At 40.8% G+C, this 17,031-nt stretch overlaps 1 protein-coding gene and 1 long non-coding RNA gene across 5 annotated transcripts in view; one reads left to right on the forward strand and one right to left on the reverse strand.

Annotated features, from left to right (window-relative positions):
• The window catches only part of CCDC125 (coiled-coil domain containing 125), a 36,855-nt gene extending 21,981 nt beyond the window's left edge, over positions 1-14,874 (reverse strand). Inside the window, exons 1-8 of one of the 4 annotated variants that reach the window (XM_007129940.4) lie at positions 14,813-14,874; positions 14,406-14,497; positions 9,645-9,726; positions 7,238-7,587; positions 4,673-4,731; positions 3,289-3,375; positions 2,252-2,329; positions 1,504-1,589 (exon numbers count right to left, since the gene is read on the reverse strand). In XM_007129940.4, the coding sequence (XP_007130002.2) occupies positions 1,504-1,589; positions 2,252-2,329; positions 3,289-3,375; positions 4,673-4,731; positions 7,238-7,547 (620 nt within the window). In that variant the 5' untranslated portion in view covers positions 7,548-7,587; positions 9,645-9,726; positions 14,406-14,497; positions 14,813-14,874. The other 3 variants (XM_055086607.1, XM_055086608.1, XM_007129939.4) reach the window with 3 other exon arrangements.
• Positions 14,875-15,021: 147 nt separating this feature from the next.
• Positions 15,022-17,031, forward strand: part of LOC114486724 (uncharacterized) — a 5,150-nt gene continuing 3,140 nt past the window's right edge. Inside the window, exon 1 of the long non-coding RNA XR_003680932.2 lies at positions 15,022-15,085. This is a non-coding gene — a long non-coding RNA (uncharacterized lncRNA). The remainder of the gene's footprint in view (positions 15,086-17,031) is intronic.

Genomic DNA, 17,031 nt, shown 5'->3' on the forward strand with positions numbered 1-17,031 from the left:
AGTTATACTCCAATAAAGATGTTAAAAAAAATAAAAAATAAATAAAAAATTATAAAGAATATAAAAGCTTTATGATTCCCCCCCCAAAAAAAAGAAAATTACCATTTGGCAACCATTGTAGTAATAATTGCTTCAGGTAGAATATCAGTGGATATAAAAACGAGTGCATGAAAAGTCTGATGAGTCACAGTATATTTACATAATTTTCAAGTATCTCTCCACAAGATGCTTACTAATTACAAGGGGAAAAATAGTGACTTAGTAGTGGAGAATGAGAGCAGACACCATACCTTAACCAAGTGATCAAGATTCACATCCTGGGAAAAGGACAAATCAGCATCACATGCCTCCTGATATGATGCACTAAGAATACATTGCTTCAGTGGTAATATTGCCCAAAATGCATAATCCAATTCAATCCAGAAGCATCAGATACCCACATTGTAGGATATTCTATAAAATAATGGGCCTGTCCGCCTCAAAAAAATGTAAAGGTTATAAAAGATAAACACTGAAGAACTGTTTCAGATTAAAGGAGACTAAAATTTAGACATGACAACCAAATGCAACATGTGGTTCTGCACTGGTCCTGAACAGGGGAAATTGTTTTTTCTCTTTTGCTCTAAGAACATTATTAAGATAGTTGGTAATATAAAGAAGGTCTGCACATTAAATAATAGTATTGGGTTAAGGTCTTGATTTTTATAACTATATTATGTTATAAATGAGAACGTCCCTTTTAAAAAAAATACAAACTGAAGTATTTAGAGTAATGGGACCCTATATATACAAAATGGTTCAGAAAATATTACCTCTATATTTATGTACTTAACTACAAAGAGCGAAAGAAAGGAAAAAAGAATGACAAAGTGTGGTAAAGAGTTAAAATTTGGAGAATCTTGGTGAAATATATATAGGAGTTGTTCTATTCTTACAACTTTTCTGTAAGTCTTCAATTATCTCAAATTAAAAGTTAAGAAGTAATAAATTTAAAAATTAGGTACTAAAGCCATCTATAACTCCAGATACCAAATCAATTTCTCAGTGATTAAATTATAGCATATTCATAAGGTCAAAGTTATTAAATAAATTCACACTAATACAAGAGTTGCTCAAAAGACTTTGAAAAAACAGTGCAAGGCTAAAATAACTTGGGAAACATGGCTCTTAAACTGTATTTTAATATACAGTTTATACTAGTTTTTAAAGAAAGAAAATTAACAGTAACAGTAAAATATGGAACTGGTAAGTGGGTAAGCAATATGAATCTTATTTTATTTTTTTTTGGCTGTGCCACGTGGCTTGCAGGATCTTAGTTCCCCGACTAGGGACTGAACCCGGGCCATGGCAATGAAAGCACCAAGTCCTAACCACTGGACAACCAGGGAATTCCCTGAATTTTATACTTAGTGTGCTCAAAAAAGAAGAAAGCCTAAGCTACATTTGAATTATACACAGTTTAAAAATGTCCAAAGAAAAATTACGGAATAATAATATACAAACCTGTCATATTTTTGGATCCAAGATTCCTCTATATTTTTAAATCTATTGCGATCAAATTCTATTTCCCACTGCAAGGCATTTATTTCCTATAGAAAAAAATAGCACTTTCAAGGAAATTACTACAAATAAATCATTTCATGACTTATGAATATCTGAAATAAATCATTTAGTCACTTCACAGAAATAGGTTAAAGACAAAAAACTAATTACTGCTCAAAAAGAGTCTATGACATTTGTAAACACATATGACATGCCTCTTTAGCACTCAAAAAGCTTTGCTGAAGCTTAATTATAGGGAACATTTCAAATTTGCTGGCCTGAACCTAGATTTCTCATTGCCCCCAACCCATGCAGACCCCAACATATACTCCTGGAAGTCTGAGCCCAGGACACTCCCACCAAGGGAGAGTAAAACAGGAATAGGAATATGACCATCTAGGGTGATTCCTAACTACCTTTTTAGTGAAGATGAGATGGTCAGAAAGAGGTAGGCTCTGCAGGGCAAGCAGAAGAAGAAAAATAGGAAAAGAAAAACAGGAAGTGTCAACTTAGCAGGCTTAGCCCATGTGACAATCTGCTTTGGATTATAAGCTCCAAAAGGGAAGGGACTGTATGAAGTTGAAGTACACCTAGCAGAGGGTATGCACAAATGACATATCCACTGGTACGGTGATTTTTAAGGGAATTCTATTTGAAAGCTTATTGAATTGAACAAGTCTACGCTATACGCTATTATGTGGTCAAATACCTTCTCCAAGGATCTCTTTTGCTCCACAGTTTTTTGAAGCACTGCCTGGGTATGACTTGTGGCTTTGCCAAATATTGCCTAAGAAAAATAAAGACTGTATCAGTATAAATTAAATTTCCAATCACCCTTATATGCAAGGTGAAGTTCACATTTTTATTTTAAGACAGTAGAAAATTACCTTGAGATGAGATTCCCACAGAGACCTTTTGTATAGAGTTTGATAGTTCAAAAGTCAGAAGATCTTGGTTTGGTTCTTTCCCAATGAACGTGAGAATGAATGAATGGATTTCGCACACAAAGACATGTACATGAACATTCACAGCAGGATTATTCATAATAGCCCAAAATAGCTATCAACTGGTAAATGGATAAACAAAATGTGGCATATCTATATAATGGAATATTATTTGGCAATAAAAAAGGAAGAAAGCACTGACACATGCTACAACATGCATGAACCTTAAAAATATGCTAACTATAAGAATCCAGAGGCAAAAGAATCTAGACATATACTGTATGATTCTATTTATGAAATAGAAAAGGCAAAGCTATAAACCAGAAAGTAGATGAGTGGTGGCTGGGGATGGGAATGGGAATAACTGCTAATGGGTAAGAGGTTCCTTTTTTGGGGTGATGGAAATGTTCTAAATTAAGTTGTGATGATAGTTACACAATTCTAAGTTTAGTAAAAATAAATTGTATGCTTAAAATGAGTGAAATTCATGATGTTAAGTTATATCTTAATAAAGCTGTTTTAAAAATCTATAGCTCAAAAAAAAAAAAACTATATTAAACACTGATGCTTTTATTTTAAAAGCTAAAACCAGGGAGTTCCCTGGTGGTCTAGTGTTCAGGATTCGGCACTTTCACTGCCATGGCCCGGGTTCAATCCCTGGTTGGGGAACTGAGATCCGGCAAGCCGCGCAGCATGGCCAAAAATATAAAAATAAAATAAAATTTAAAAAATAAAAGATAAAACCATACTACCTATCATTGGAATGTGCACCTGATGAAAGTGTAAAAAAGTAACTTCTTACATTGCTTTGAAGAATTCTCAATGCTTCCTCTTTACCTTCAAGCTGTCTTTGAGATGCCTCAAGTTCAGTTTTCAAAATTTCTACCTCCTGAGGAGAAAAACACAATTAGTCTTCCTATCTGCGAGATATGCAACCCCAAATGATCAATTTAGACAGTTTACATTTAAGCTCAACATTCACTGTGACTCAAAGTGCTCTGACCTTACAAAATGAGGTTGGAAATTCCTCCAGGCTTTATAAGTGGACCAGAGAGGCTAAAACTGAGATGCTCGCTGTCAGGTGCAAGTTATGACTAGAAGCCCAAATCTTTTGCTTTTACCTATCTAGGCCACACACACAGTTAATAATTTGGAGAAAAAGCTTTAGACCACATAAAATAAGAACATGATCAGCTACACAGCTACAGTAGCTATTATAGGTAGAACTGTGCCCCCCACCCCAAAAGATATGTTCAAGTCCTAACCCCTGGTACCATAAATTTGACCTTATTTGGAAATAGGGTCTTTGCAGATGTAATTAATGTCATACTAGATCAGAGTAGGCCTCAATCCAATGACTGGTGTGACGCAGCTAAAAGCCAAAGGTTGTTGGCGGCAACCACCAGAAGCTAGGAGGTGGTAAAGGATTCTCCTCCAGACCCTTCAGAGGGAACATGGCCCACCCACATCTTGATTTCAGACCTCTAGCCTCCATAGCTGAGACAGAATCGGTCTGCTCTTTTAAGACACCAGTTTGTCAGGGCAGCCCTAGGAAACTAGTAGAGTAGCGATCACCAGAAGAGATACAAATGCACACTAAGGGACTTCCCTGGCGGTCCAGCAGTTAAGACCCCATGCGTCCACTGCAGGGGGCCTGAGGTTTGATCTCTGGTCGGGAAACTAAGATCCCACGTGCTGCGACCAAAAAAACCCCAAAAAACAAAGAAAAAAACAAATGCACACTAAGATGGGCTTTCTGTTCCTGAAAGGACAAGCACCCTCATAGAAACTCCAACTCCCAGCAAGAGGAATGGTCTCCTCAGACCCCCTGGGGTACTTCCTAGTTCTCTGACTTCAAAGAGGTTCAATTAGGTAGGTTATTTCAAGTCGCACATACTGGGAAGACAGATGGAAGGGAGTGATTATTTTCTCGAGAAGGAGATTAGAGAAATAAGTTGGAAAGGAGAACAGGAGGGCATGTTTATAAAAACAGCCTTTCTAAGAGATGAGGAGACGAAGCCACCGAGATGCGGAGGCCAGCTGGAAGCTATGAGCTTGACAGTGTGGCTCGAGAATATCTGGAAAGCCAACAGTTGCCTTCCATACCATGTTAGTGATACTTACACAAAATATCTATCAGTGGACTTTATTCACATGAGAATTTGTATGTTAGCCAGAGTACCTACCTCTAAAGTTTCATGAAGACGTTGCCTTAATTCCACATCTGACAACTCTGAATTAGAATCTATTAGAGGGAAAAAAAATTAAATATTTTCTTTAGCTAGTTAAATATGGGACATTTGTTTACAAAATATCAAATACAGCCTCTACCTAAATTGAAATGAGAAAATAACTGTAATAAACCAAATGATGATAAAAACAGCTTAAAACATTCCACAAATGAAAAGACACATACTTTTGAATCAAAAGACTCTTAAAAAAAAAGGACTCTAAAATAAAACTGTTGTTAATGAATTGGTTACTTACTACATCCAAACACAGTATTAATGAATGTTGGTGAGTAAAGTAAATAAATTTTGGCGTTTGGCTTAAGCTTGATCAATATCGTGATATGAATATCTAAGAAATAACCTGAATTTAATTTCTCTCCAAGGAGAATCACTAGAAGTCTCCAGTAACTTCAATTATTCTCTCCTTAGTGCGACTGATCAACTGAGACATTAATCTGGGCTTCCCAGGAACTTCATTTACATTGCAGTTTCACTGGCAATAGAAAAACATTGAAGTGATAAATTATAGCAAGAGAACAGGAAGTAAAAAGAAGCAAAAAAATTTAGAAAGAATATTTTTAAGGGACATTAAAAATTTCTCAGAACAATTCTTTTCTTTGCTATTCTGAACTTTCATCAACATGACAGTAACCAAGGGAAAACCTAAGTCATGTTTTTACTCTGATAATTCAGGGTTCCAATGAGGGACAAAAGTGACATTGGGGGACTCCCCTGTCGGTCCAGTGCAGGGGGCATGGGTTCAATCCCTGGTTGGGGAACTAAGATCCTGCATGCAGCATAGTGCGGCCAAAAATTAAAAAATAAATAAAATTTTTTAAAAAGTAACACTGGGTTGACAATGACAAGTTCTACTGTGGTAGGCAGAATAATGGCCCCCAAAGATGTCCACATCTTAATCCCAGAACCTGTGAGTACCTAGCAAAAAGGATTTTGCAGGTGTGATTAAATACTTGGAGATAGGAGATTATTCTGGATTACCCAGGTCCTTATAAATGAAAGAAGGAGGCAGGGGAGTCAGTATCAGCATGAGGCAGCGGGAGAAGTGGCCGTGAAGACGGAGGAAGGGTACCACGGCCAGGGAAGGCAGCCTCTAGAAGGTGGAAAACGCAAGGGAGTGGGTTCTCCCCTAGAGCCACCAAAAGGGAGGCAGCCATGCCAACACCGTGATTTTAGTCCAGTGAAACCTGTTTTGGATTCTTGACCTACAGAACTGTAAGAGAATAAAATTTATGTTGTTTTAAACCCTTAAATTTCTGGTAATTTGGAAACTGCCTATTAGCAAGAGGAAACTAACACAATATTCTTACCTAGGATCAAGTCAACTTTGATAAAAAGACAAAAGTCCATAACTCAAAAAAAACAGGAGCTCATACCATTACTATTACTTCTTGTTTATATCCCTGTAGTTTCCTCACATTTTTTGTAAAGGCATCTTAACATAATGTTCAATTTTCAACATCTTGCTTGCAAAACAGCATCCATCCTCTATGCATGATAAGGACTTGGAAGAAAAATATATAAATAATCCCATCCTAATTTCAAGAAGGATTTTGAAGAACAGAGATCGATCCCCAGCTGCACCATGTTTTCGTAAATCTGAAATGCTTCTTAAATTACTTTCATGTTGTTCTAATTGTGTTTGTTCCACTTTGGTGGGGAAGTTTTACAATGTGGATTACAAAAGTTTCAGCCACACCAGAGCTGTACCACAGTGCAGCCTGGGACTCGTCCACCAGTTCCAGGTCACTTCGTATTGTAACATTCTATCACAATATGATTCTGAATTTTATTCTCTCCTTAGTGTACAGCACAATTTATTTTTACTTATGATAAATTAATTTTGTTTTGAGAATTTTATGACATCCCTAAAATAACCTGAAGCCTGTGTGTTCTGCCTGTAACACTCCTTCCCCAGATGAGCATCAGGCTTGCAGTGCTCCAATGTCACCTCCTTAGAGAGGCCTCTCTTGACCTGTGCCTCAAACAGCAGCACCCCAGCCCCTCCACTCACTCACTGTCTTTTCACTTACCACTGCCTGATGTTAGACAGCTGTTGATTTGCAGGTTTATTTTCTGTCTGCTCTACCAGAATGTGAACTCCATGACATTTGACTATTTTATTTACTGATGTTATTCCCAGAGTCTGGTACTGTCCTGGGCACCTAATAGGTACCCAATAAATGTTTGTTGAATAAGACAAAAAAAGAACAAATGAAGATACCACGACTTCACAAGAAAAGCAAGGTAAGTAATTACTTATTGATATAACTAACATATATGTATTGATGCAGAATAATTACTGTACTTCACAATTTGTATGATATGTGGAGACAGAAACATCAATTACTTTTACCATCACCAATCAACCTCTAGAGGTGAATAAAGATAAATTTCTAAAATCCACGATGGTGACCCATCTTCATGTGTTGGGAGGCTGACAGCATTGATAAAATCCACAGGGCAGAAAAGAGGAGAAAGAGGATTGCTAGGCATTCTTACCAGTGCTACTTTGTCGGCCGTGATAGGGAATATGGGGTCCTTCCGGGTATGTATCACGCAAGCTCTTATGCTTGGAATACTGAAAAACGGCACTGTTTCTTTCTTCCTCATTTCTTGAAAATGGGGGAGGACTACAGGTCTTTCCATCTGATCTTTTTCTAGATGTAAATAAATGTGAAACTTGCACTTCATAAATGCCACCGGGCCTTCTTCTGAGGCCATACCCTAAATCGCCTTCTGCCATGTCATCGTCCTCTGCTTCCCAGGCCTGCCCCTCTGCCCCACTCTGCGGCCTCGCCTCCCTGCTCATCAGCCACGTGCCTTCTTTACCGCAGGGATAAACAAGTTATCTGCAGTTAAGAGAAAACAGTAGTTAAAAAGCTGTCAGTATAATCAAAGTTGGGTTTGCCAGGGAAGAAAAGTTCCTTCCTATATTTTGCAGGCACAGCCAGCAGTGCACAAGCACACAGATGCCCCTTGCAATCCAATTGAAGCTGTTTAACATTTCAGGACTTTTCGGGTAAGAAAAGATCTGACTCCTTATTTCCAAGGAAATAGGAAAGACTTTTACTGAATCCAGTAATCTACTGATCAGGATAAAGCAGATCAGGCTTTGCCAAGGAAAAAGAACGCACCTGACAAATGAGCTTACAAAGGAAAGGGATCAGTTTTCACAAGCCGAAGAAGAGCTGTATAAAACTCAGAAGAGTCTCTGAAAACCCAGCTTCCAATGACTGAGACCATCTTGCCTCTGTTCCTCACAACGCTTTATCTACTTCAGGTGCTCAGGGCCCTTACGCTCTCTCCTACGGCTCTACTTGGTTCATTTTCTATTTCTGTGCAGATACGATTAGGAGAGGTTTTGTCGGGACAGTGACAGATGGAGGGAAGAAGGTCCTCCCATCGTCCCTCTCTTTCTCTAACCATGCCACACCTGTGTTCAAAACCCTCCAGTGTTTCTCAGCACAGAGTAGAAGTCAAAGCCCTTCCAATGGCGAAGGGCCCCAAGCTCACCTCTGCCCGGTACCCTCGCCCTGGCCTCGCCAGCCTCACTGGTATTACTGACCGAGCCAGGCATTCCTGCCCCAGAGCTTCGAGTTCCCTCTGCCGGGAACGTTCTTCCCCCAGCCAGATGCACAGCTGGTTCCTCACCTCCTTGGGTCTTTCTTGCAGTGTCACCTTCTCAGTGTGGCCTTTCCTGGCACCCCACCTAAAACTGCCAACTCCTCTTCCCTATCCCACTTCTCTGCTTGATTTTTCTTCTTGACACCTATGACCTTCTAACATACTCCTCCATATTTTACTCATTTTTCAAAGCACACCATTCAAAGGGGGAAAGCAGTACAAATGGGAGCCTAGGGAAGCAGAAGGTGGCTCCGGCCTGCCTGTTACGCTTCGCAAAAGGTAGTGCGACCTGGACATTTCCTCTACCAGAGCCCAAAGCCGCTCCCGAGGGCCCAAAGTGGAATGCAAGCTCCACAGGGTAGAGATTTTGGTCCGTTTGGATCACACTGCACGCCCAGCACCTACATAGTTACCTAAGTACTTTTAAATAAATGGAGAAAGGGAGAAAGGAATAAACAGAGGGACTTCCCTGGTGGTCCAGTGGTTAAGACTTGGCTTCCACTGCAAAGGGCGCAGGTTTGATTCCTGGTAGGGGAACTAAGATCCTGCATGCCTCACAGTGCAGCCAAAATAAATAGATGCATAGATAGATAAATCAATTAATTAAATAAATAAAACCAATAAACTGAAATACTTGCCTGGGGCGAACACAAAACAGCCAACTCTGTAAGGCTCCACACGGATAACCTGGGGCTAACTCCTGGTAACAATGCCCTACAGAGAAATGCCCATCACTGAGCCCCTCCCTCCCCCGTGTGGAGCCCACTGTGGGCACTACCTGGTAACAGCGGCCACCTGTTGGCTGGGGAGCACCGGAAATGCTCAGCCTTGTCCCTCCAGTACAAGGGCAGTGAAGAGGGACTTTCACCACTAGGCATTTCAAAACAGCTGCTTTGCTGAAGATATTTAGAAATATTTCATCCTTTTCTCAAGACTCATTTTTTTTTTAAAAAAAGGAAAATAAACACATCTGAAATCCTTTCTAAATATCCTACTGTTTAAGTAATTGCTTACCAGGACATTCAAAAATAATTAAATCTCAGTCTTGCATTTTTGCTGAAGTCTCTCTCAATCTCCCACTTCTAAAACCACACAAAGATGCCAAATAAATCTATCATGTTTGAAGGGGTTTCTGTTATTTTTAGGGTCAAGGTACCATACATTTTCAATGTTTAAAAACAAAGGCCCTTAAAAATTTTAGAGAGATACATCATAAAAGAAGATACCTGAAAAAAAAAATAAAAAAATAAAAATTAAATTAAATTTTAAAAAAAGAAGATACCTGGAGAGTTCCCCAGTGGGCCTAGTGGTTAGGATTCCAGACTTTCACTGCCGGGACTCGGGTTCAATCCCTGGTCGGGGAACTGAGATCCAGCCATAAGGCGTAGCCAAAAAAAAAAAAAAAAAAAAAGAAGAAGAAACATAGATGGAAAGAAGCTTAACATCATTCATCAACGAATCATAGATTACAATTACAAAAACGTACAATGAGATTCCACCACATACCACTGCCAATTCCAGGTGTTGCCAAGGATGTGGACACCCAAATACACTGATGGCAAGAGTATAAGATGGTACAACCACTGTGAAAAAGTTTGACAGTTTCTTTCAAACAAGTGACCCAACAACTGCATTCTTAAGCTTTACCCATGCGAAATGAAAACATGTGTTCATACAAAGATGTGTGCATGAATGTTCAGAGTATTACTCAAATTAGCCAAAAAACTGAAAACAACCCAAATGTCCATCAACAAGAAAATGGACAAACTGTGGTAGTCCACACACAGAATATATTCAGTAATAAATAATAAATTTCTGATATATGCAATAATGTGGATGAATCTTACATTATGCTAACAGAAGAACCATGTATTGTATGAAATCCAGGCAAAACAACAGATCAATGGTTACCTGGGGTGGGAATGTTGGCTTCAAAGGGCATGAGGGAACTTTTCTGGGGTGATGAAAAAGTCTTGTATCCTGACTGGAATGATGGTTTGTCAAAACTCATTAAACCATATACTTATACTATACAGTAAATGGTACATTTTATTATATGTAAATTATACCTCAATAATATGATATTAAAATTTATTTTTAAAAACAGAAAAAAAAATAAGAGACCTTTTAACTGGATTAGGAGAAAAGATGAGAAGTGTGTTAATCAGCTGTGTCCTCCTAGAAAATGATTAAACTGGATGCCTTAAATTGGCAACAACTTGGGCTTCCCTGGTGGCGTGGTGGTTGGGAATCTGCCTGCCAATGCAGGGGACACAAGTTCAAGTCCTGGTCCGGGAAGATCCCACATGCCGCGGAGCAACTAAGCCCGTGCACCACAACTACTGAGCCTGCGCTCTAGAGCCCGCAAGCCACAACTACTGAGCCCACACGGCTAGAGCCCGTGCTCCGCAACAAGAGAAGCCACGGCGATGAGAAGCCCATGCACTGCAACGAAGAGCAGCCCCGGCTCACCACAACTAGAGAAAGCCCATGTGCAACAAGGAAGACCCAACACGGCCAAAAATAAATAATAAATTAATTAATTAATTTTTTAAAAAATTGGCAACAACTTTTAAGCCATGATCTAATAACAGCTAGCACTTGTTGCTTGCTTTCTGTGTGCTAGGCACTATTCTAAGTGCTCTACTTAGATTATTCTATTTAATCTTCAAAAACACTTTACAGACAATACTATTATTGTTTAAGTCTAGACAATTACACTGAAGTACAGAGAGGTTAAATAACATAGCTAAAAAGAGATAAGAGCCAGATTCTGAATCTAGACCCCTCATGTCAGAGATACTGTTAGACTCTTAGCCACTGCTTTCTATCTTTCAGAGAACTTCAATGAGATTAACATCAGAGTAAACCAAGTTTCTATTATTTATGATATCAAGTAAAACTGAGAGTAAAAGTCTAAAGTAGCAGTTTGGCAACACTCAACAAAGTATATTGGACCCATTTTTCCCAAAATTTTTATGAAATCATCTTGGTTCCTTTACAAGTTTATTTCCTAAATAAGTTTGTCTAGGGACTTCCCTGGTGGTCCAGTGGGTAGGACTCTGTGCTCCCAATGCAGGGGGCCTGGGTTCCATCCCTGGTCGGGGAACTAGATCCCGCACATATGCTACAACTAAGAGTTCGCATGCTGCAACTAAGAAGTCTGCATGCCGCAACTAAGAAGCCCTCACGCCGCAAGAAGATCCCACGTGTTGCAACTAAGACCCGGCACGGCCAAAATAAATAAATAAATAAACAAATAATTTTAAAAAAATGTTTGTCTATTTTTTTGTGTGTGGTACCCGGGCCTCTCACCGTTGCGGCCCCTTCCCCCGCGGAGCACAGGCTCCGGACGCGCAGGCCCAGCGGCCACGGCCCACGGGCCCAGCCGCTCCGCGGCACGCGGGATCCCCCCAGACCGGGGCACGAGCCCGCATCCCCTGCATCGGCAGGCGGACTCCCAACCACTTCGCCACCAGCGAAGCCCAAGTTTGTCTATTTGTATTTGTCAAGGTAGATAGGATATTACTTACTGAATCAAAGACTAATCCCTAAGAGGCTGTATTTTACCTCTAGTGCAGATTCCTGCTTATAAATGCAGCCTCCTGCCTCTGTTAAGAAGGGTGTGGTCAGGGTCTGGTAGCCAACAGTGAAGAAAATACAATTGGTCAACGCAACGGAAAAAAGCAATAAGAGGAAAGAGTAAGCAATCACAGGATCAGCTAAGAATATTTTTCAATGTGCCACATATATTCAGGCGTCACAGGTACACCTTCCCACTGTTCAGAGTTGAACAAAATGAGCTTTCACATGGTCTAATGTTCTAGTGTTGTTTAAAATGTAACTTTGGGAATTGTTGGCTGTGTACTCTCCCACTTTTATATACTAATTATATAGTAATATTAATATGTAATGCAGTCGGGACTTCCCTGGTGGTCCAGTGGTTAAGACTTGACTTTTGGAACACATTTCTTCTAAGAAAGGGGAAAAAAGTTGAAGTTACTAACATTCCATTCAGCCAGTTTTAAATGAATTCAAGGCTGACAACCAAGGAGGCAGCAGGATGTGTAAAAGAGAAGGGCCCTGACCCAGAAGGCCTGGGTTCAAATCTCACACCACCACGTGCTGCTCTGTGATCCTGGGCAAGTCCTTTAATCTCCCAGAGCCTATTTTAGGATTTCCAAAATGGCTTTAAGCATAACTACTTTTACAGGGGTATTTTGGACACCATCAATATATCTGAAATCAATGTTCATTAATATGAATTTGAGTATTAGTTTCTTCAATTTGTCAAGTCAGGGGACTGGATAATATTCTTTCACTCTTTAGACCTCTAAAATTCTGGCTCTATAGCAGCATTTTCCAAAGTGTGCCCCATGGAACCTTGGCTCTATGGACTATTAGGTGTTGCTAGAAATAAAAAGGTCCTTTTGGTCTTATTATGGGTGTCTTCTTATGCCAGCCCAAGCATACATGACTTGCCCAAAATTACACAGGCAGTGGCAGGGCCAGAACTAGAATCCATATCCCTGGCTCCTGGCCCACTTGGGAATGGCGACTGAATGAACAGACTACAGACTGTGAGCACACAATCTTCTACTCTTCCATTAAAACAACTCTGAAAGGGACGTGTATCTTCCTAATTGCTAAATCTAAGATCCAGCCTCATTCCTCAGGCCCCTGTGCCTCTGCAGAAGCTGTGATGCTACTGACTCACCATGTCCAAGGCCCCTGGCCCACCTTCACTCCTCAACCCCACAGGGATCCCTGACTGGCTCCTACCTGCCCACTCAGACTCCTTTGCCTCTTCCTGTCCCTTCTGTATATGCTTGGCTTCCACTCCTGAACACTCTTAAAATACACATCTCCAGCTCGATATCCTGCCAGCAATTCAAACACAGCTTGTTCAAAAACAAATGCATTACCCTCCCCACTGCCACCCCAGGTCTCCTGCTGAGTCCTCTGTTCCTGCAAACCCATCAATCATGCTCCAAAACATCCAGGGCCAAAACTTTGGGATATGGAGTTTTTTCCTTTTTCTTCTTTCCAGTGCCTTCAGTTGCCAAGTCCTCTAGGTCCCCCAAATCTCCCCAAACCATGTCCTTCTTTGCACATCAACTTCACAGCCCCGGATGAACTTCATTTACCTCTCCTGGGCTAAACCAATACTTCCCTAAATGATCTACTCCAAGCCATTGCTGCCAACTCAATCATCTGCAAGCACAGATCCAATGATGTCCCTCTCCTGCCCAAAAACATTCCATAGCTCCCATGGTATATATGATTAAAGTAGGTGTCACCTTGTTTTCTATAACGTAACCAGTTTTCACTTCCTGTGCCATCTGCCAGTATTCCCTGGGCATGCTCTGTGCTTCCGTGGAAAAGGGATTGTACCTGCTTCCAGGCCCCCTCAGCCTGGTCTCTTTAAAGCCTCTGCTGGAGCCATTCTCCACCCAGAATGCTTTCTCCTCTCAGGTCCCCCTCAGTTCATGACAGCCACTCCCTCCAGTAGCCCTCCTGACTCCCCTGGACCAGATGTGCTTTCTTCTACCTCTGAGCCCTCCTAGCTCTACGTTGTATCTAACAGTCTGTATTTCCTACCTGACTTGCTTTTTTACCACACACGGTCCTACTGTAGGGAATGAGTCTCTCATTTACTTGTGCATAACAGGTGTTCCAGAGACATTTAATGGATGGAATTGAAAAAGAAAACAGATTCCTGCCCCGAAAACTTGAACTAGAAGCATCCACACCCACTAGCCAGACAACTATTTCCTTAGCAAACAAGTTGATCAAACAGACACCTAATTCCTGTCAGGCTTGGCAAAAAAGGAACTGACTTCAGCCCTTCCTGTAAACAGTGATCTGCGGCACACCGCTGTAGGATTCTGTTCAAATTTTAATGTTAAAATAATTTTAGATTTACAGTAAGTTGCAAAGATAGTACAGTGAGCTCCTGTATGCCCTCTACCCAAATTCCTCTAATGCAATATTAGAGTACATTTATCAAAAGTAAGAAATTAACACTGATACACGCACTTACCAAATACTTTATCCGGATTTCCCCAGTTTCTCTACTGATGTCCTTTTTCTGTTCTAGGATCCAATCCAGGATACCACATTGCATTTAGTGCGCTGTAGTTTTAAGGCTCATAATTAGCAGAAAAATAATAATAAAGGAGGAGATGAGAGAGGTACAGTCTTTCAAATCTATTCCTTATTTCTACAATATAAGATGAGGCCATTCAACTAGCAAGAGGGGAAGGAGCCAGTTCACCAGCTTGTACATAACCTGCCGAGTTTCTCGAATTTGCGCAGCCCCGCCCAGGGGTCTGGCCCCGGACCCTCTCCACTGTCCTTGGCGGGTGAGGAACCGAGAGCGGGGCGACGAGAGCTGGACCCCAGCCGCCTCACGCCGCCCCCGTCCCTCCGCCCCCTCAGCGCGCTCACCCGAGGCCGAGACTCCACGCCCCGAGAGCCGCCGCTCCTCCAGCCACGTGACCGCGCTGCGCGGCCCCAACCGGAAAAGCGGGCGTGGCGGCCCGGGTCCCGGCACCGCCCCCTGGCTCCGCGCCAGAGCCGGAGCTCACGTGGTTAGGGGGCGGTGGTGATAGGTCTGTCCGACTTAGAGACAGGTAACGTCACCAGCTGTGCGCAACCGAGTTTTAAATAATAGCTCGAGACCTAGAAAAACAGGGCGAGGCCGTGCGTGCGTCAATGAAGGTAAAATTAGCTGGTTCAAATATAAGCGTCTAGGAATCGAGGAAGAGAAAGATGGTGCTGAGCTGGAGCGGCGGCTCTTGAAAAGCAGGCTTTCAGAGCTAAGGAATGAGGGGGCCTTGTAGGCCAGAGGAACTGCTGGGGCAAAGGCCAGGCAGTGGGAAGGAGCCAGACGGCAGGGCCTGGTGGGCCTGGAAAGCTTGCTATACGGGCCACCCATTCCTGTGAATATACGGCGAAGGGCCCTACCTCCCTTTAACCCTTCCCAAAACGTGCTGGGTCATTAGCTTCACCTGGTGCAATGATTTTGGTATTATTCCCTAATACCCAACATCCTTGAAATAACTGAAGGAATTTTGTAGTGGTCAAAACATTGACCAGATTTAATGATTACTCTGGATTAGAAATAAACTAATGCCAAAGAAAATTCAGTTAACAATGACATTAAGAAGAAAAAAAGGGAATTTTATTAGAGCCAAACTGAGGTTTATAAACCAGAAGACAGACTCTCAGAAAGCCCTGAGAACTGTTCCACCTGTTAGGAGTCCAAGACACAGTTATATCCATTTTCAAGACGGAGGATCTTACATAGAAATGATATACTGATATTTTACATAAAGTTCACCAAAGATACATAGCCCAGGTAAGCACGTGCAAAGCGAGCAGCAAGGCACCATGACCCCCTACAGAGCTGCTCTTCTTTTAGGAAGTTACATGGCTAGCATCAGAAGAAAGGGAAAAAATTGATCTCTACGGTGGAGCATGCGCTCCCATCTTTGAGGCGCTCTGGTTAACGTTTAATGCAGATGCATGTGCACATTAGGGAGGGAGGAGGCCCAAAGGGACACACAGAGAGAATTTTATGTTTAATTTTTCTTGTCCTGCCTTAAAGTATACATTTTATTTCATCACTAGTAAACCCTTTTCTCGCAGTAACAAGCTTCTTAATCTTACTCTTCTGCAAATCCATAACCATCCATTTCCCCAAAGTAAAGATATCTAGATAGGAGGAAAATGAGACTTAGAACTGAGGCTTTAATTTCTCCTGATTATGAGCATACTAGAAGCTCAGGGATTTAGATTACCATAAAAGATCAATATGTTTATAACTTTAAAGCCAGTTTGCCTGCTGTCTTGTTTAGTGTGATGAGCATATTCAGTAGCTTTACAAACCCCAAATAATTTTTCTTCACTTAAAACTGTGACTTAACTATTTAAAATAGCAGTCTTCAAAATTTTTCACATCTCTCCCCCTAAAAAAAAACTTAAATAACTCTGTTTTCTTTGTCAGAACTTCCCCAGAATGCAGAACTTTGATTGCATGCATATAAAATTTATTATGAAACATTTTGAACTAATGTGGTATGCAGTTAAGTTTGTGGTTTATTTTTTGTGTATGGAGGTACATCATTTGTTAAGAGATTATTATTTCCCTCATTGATTTGTCTTTGCACCTCCATCAAAAATTGCCCCTATATGCGTGGGTTTATTTCTGGACTCTATTCTGTTCCATTGATATGTGTTCATCCTTCCACCAATACCACACTGACTTACTTTACTCTTTATAGCAAATCTTTAAATCAGTTACTGTAAGTCTTTTAACTTTGTTCTTTTTCATCATTGGTTATCTAGTTCCTATATGTTTCCATGTAAATTTTAGAATCAGCTTATCAATTTTTACTTTAAAAGAGTATGCTGGAACCTAAGTGTCCATCGACAGATGAATGGATAAAGAAGATGTGGCACATAAATATGATGGAATATTACTCAGCCATAAAAATAAATGAAATTGAGTTATTTGTAGTGAGGTGGATGGACCTAGAGTCTGTCATACAGAGTGAAGTAAGTCAGAAAGAGAAAAACAAATACTGTATGCTAACATATTTATATGGAATCTAAGAAAAAAAAAATGTCATGAAGAACCTAGGGGTAAGACAGGAATAAAGACA

This window comes from Physeter macrocephalus, chromosome 8 (assembly GCF_002837175.3).
Source record: "Physeter macrocephalus isolate SW-GA chromosome 8, ASM283717v5, whole genome shotgun sequence".
Taxonomy (NCBI): Eukaryota; Metazoa; Chordata; class Mammalia; order Artiodactyla; family Physeteridae; genus Physeter; species Physeter macrocephalus.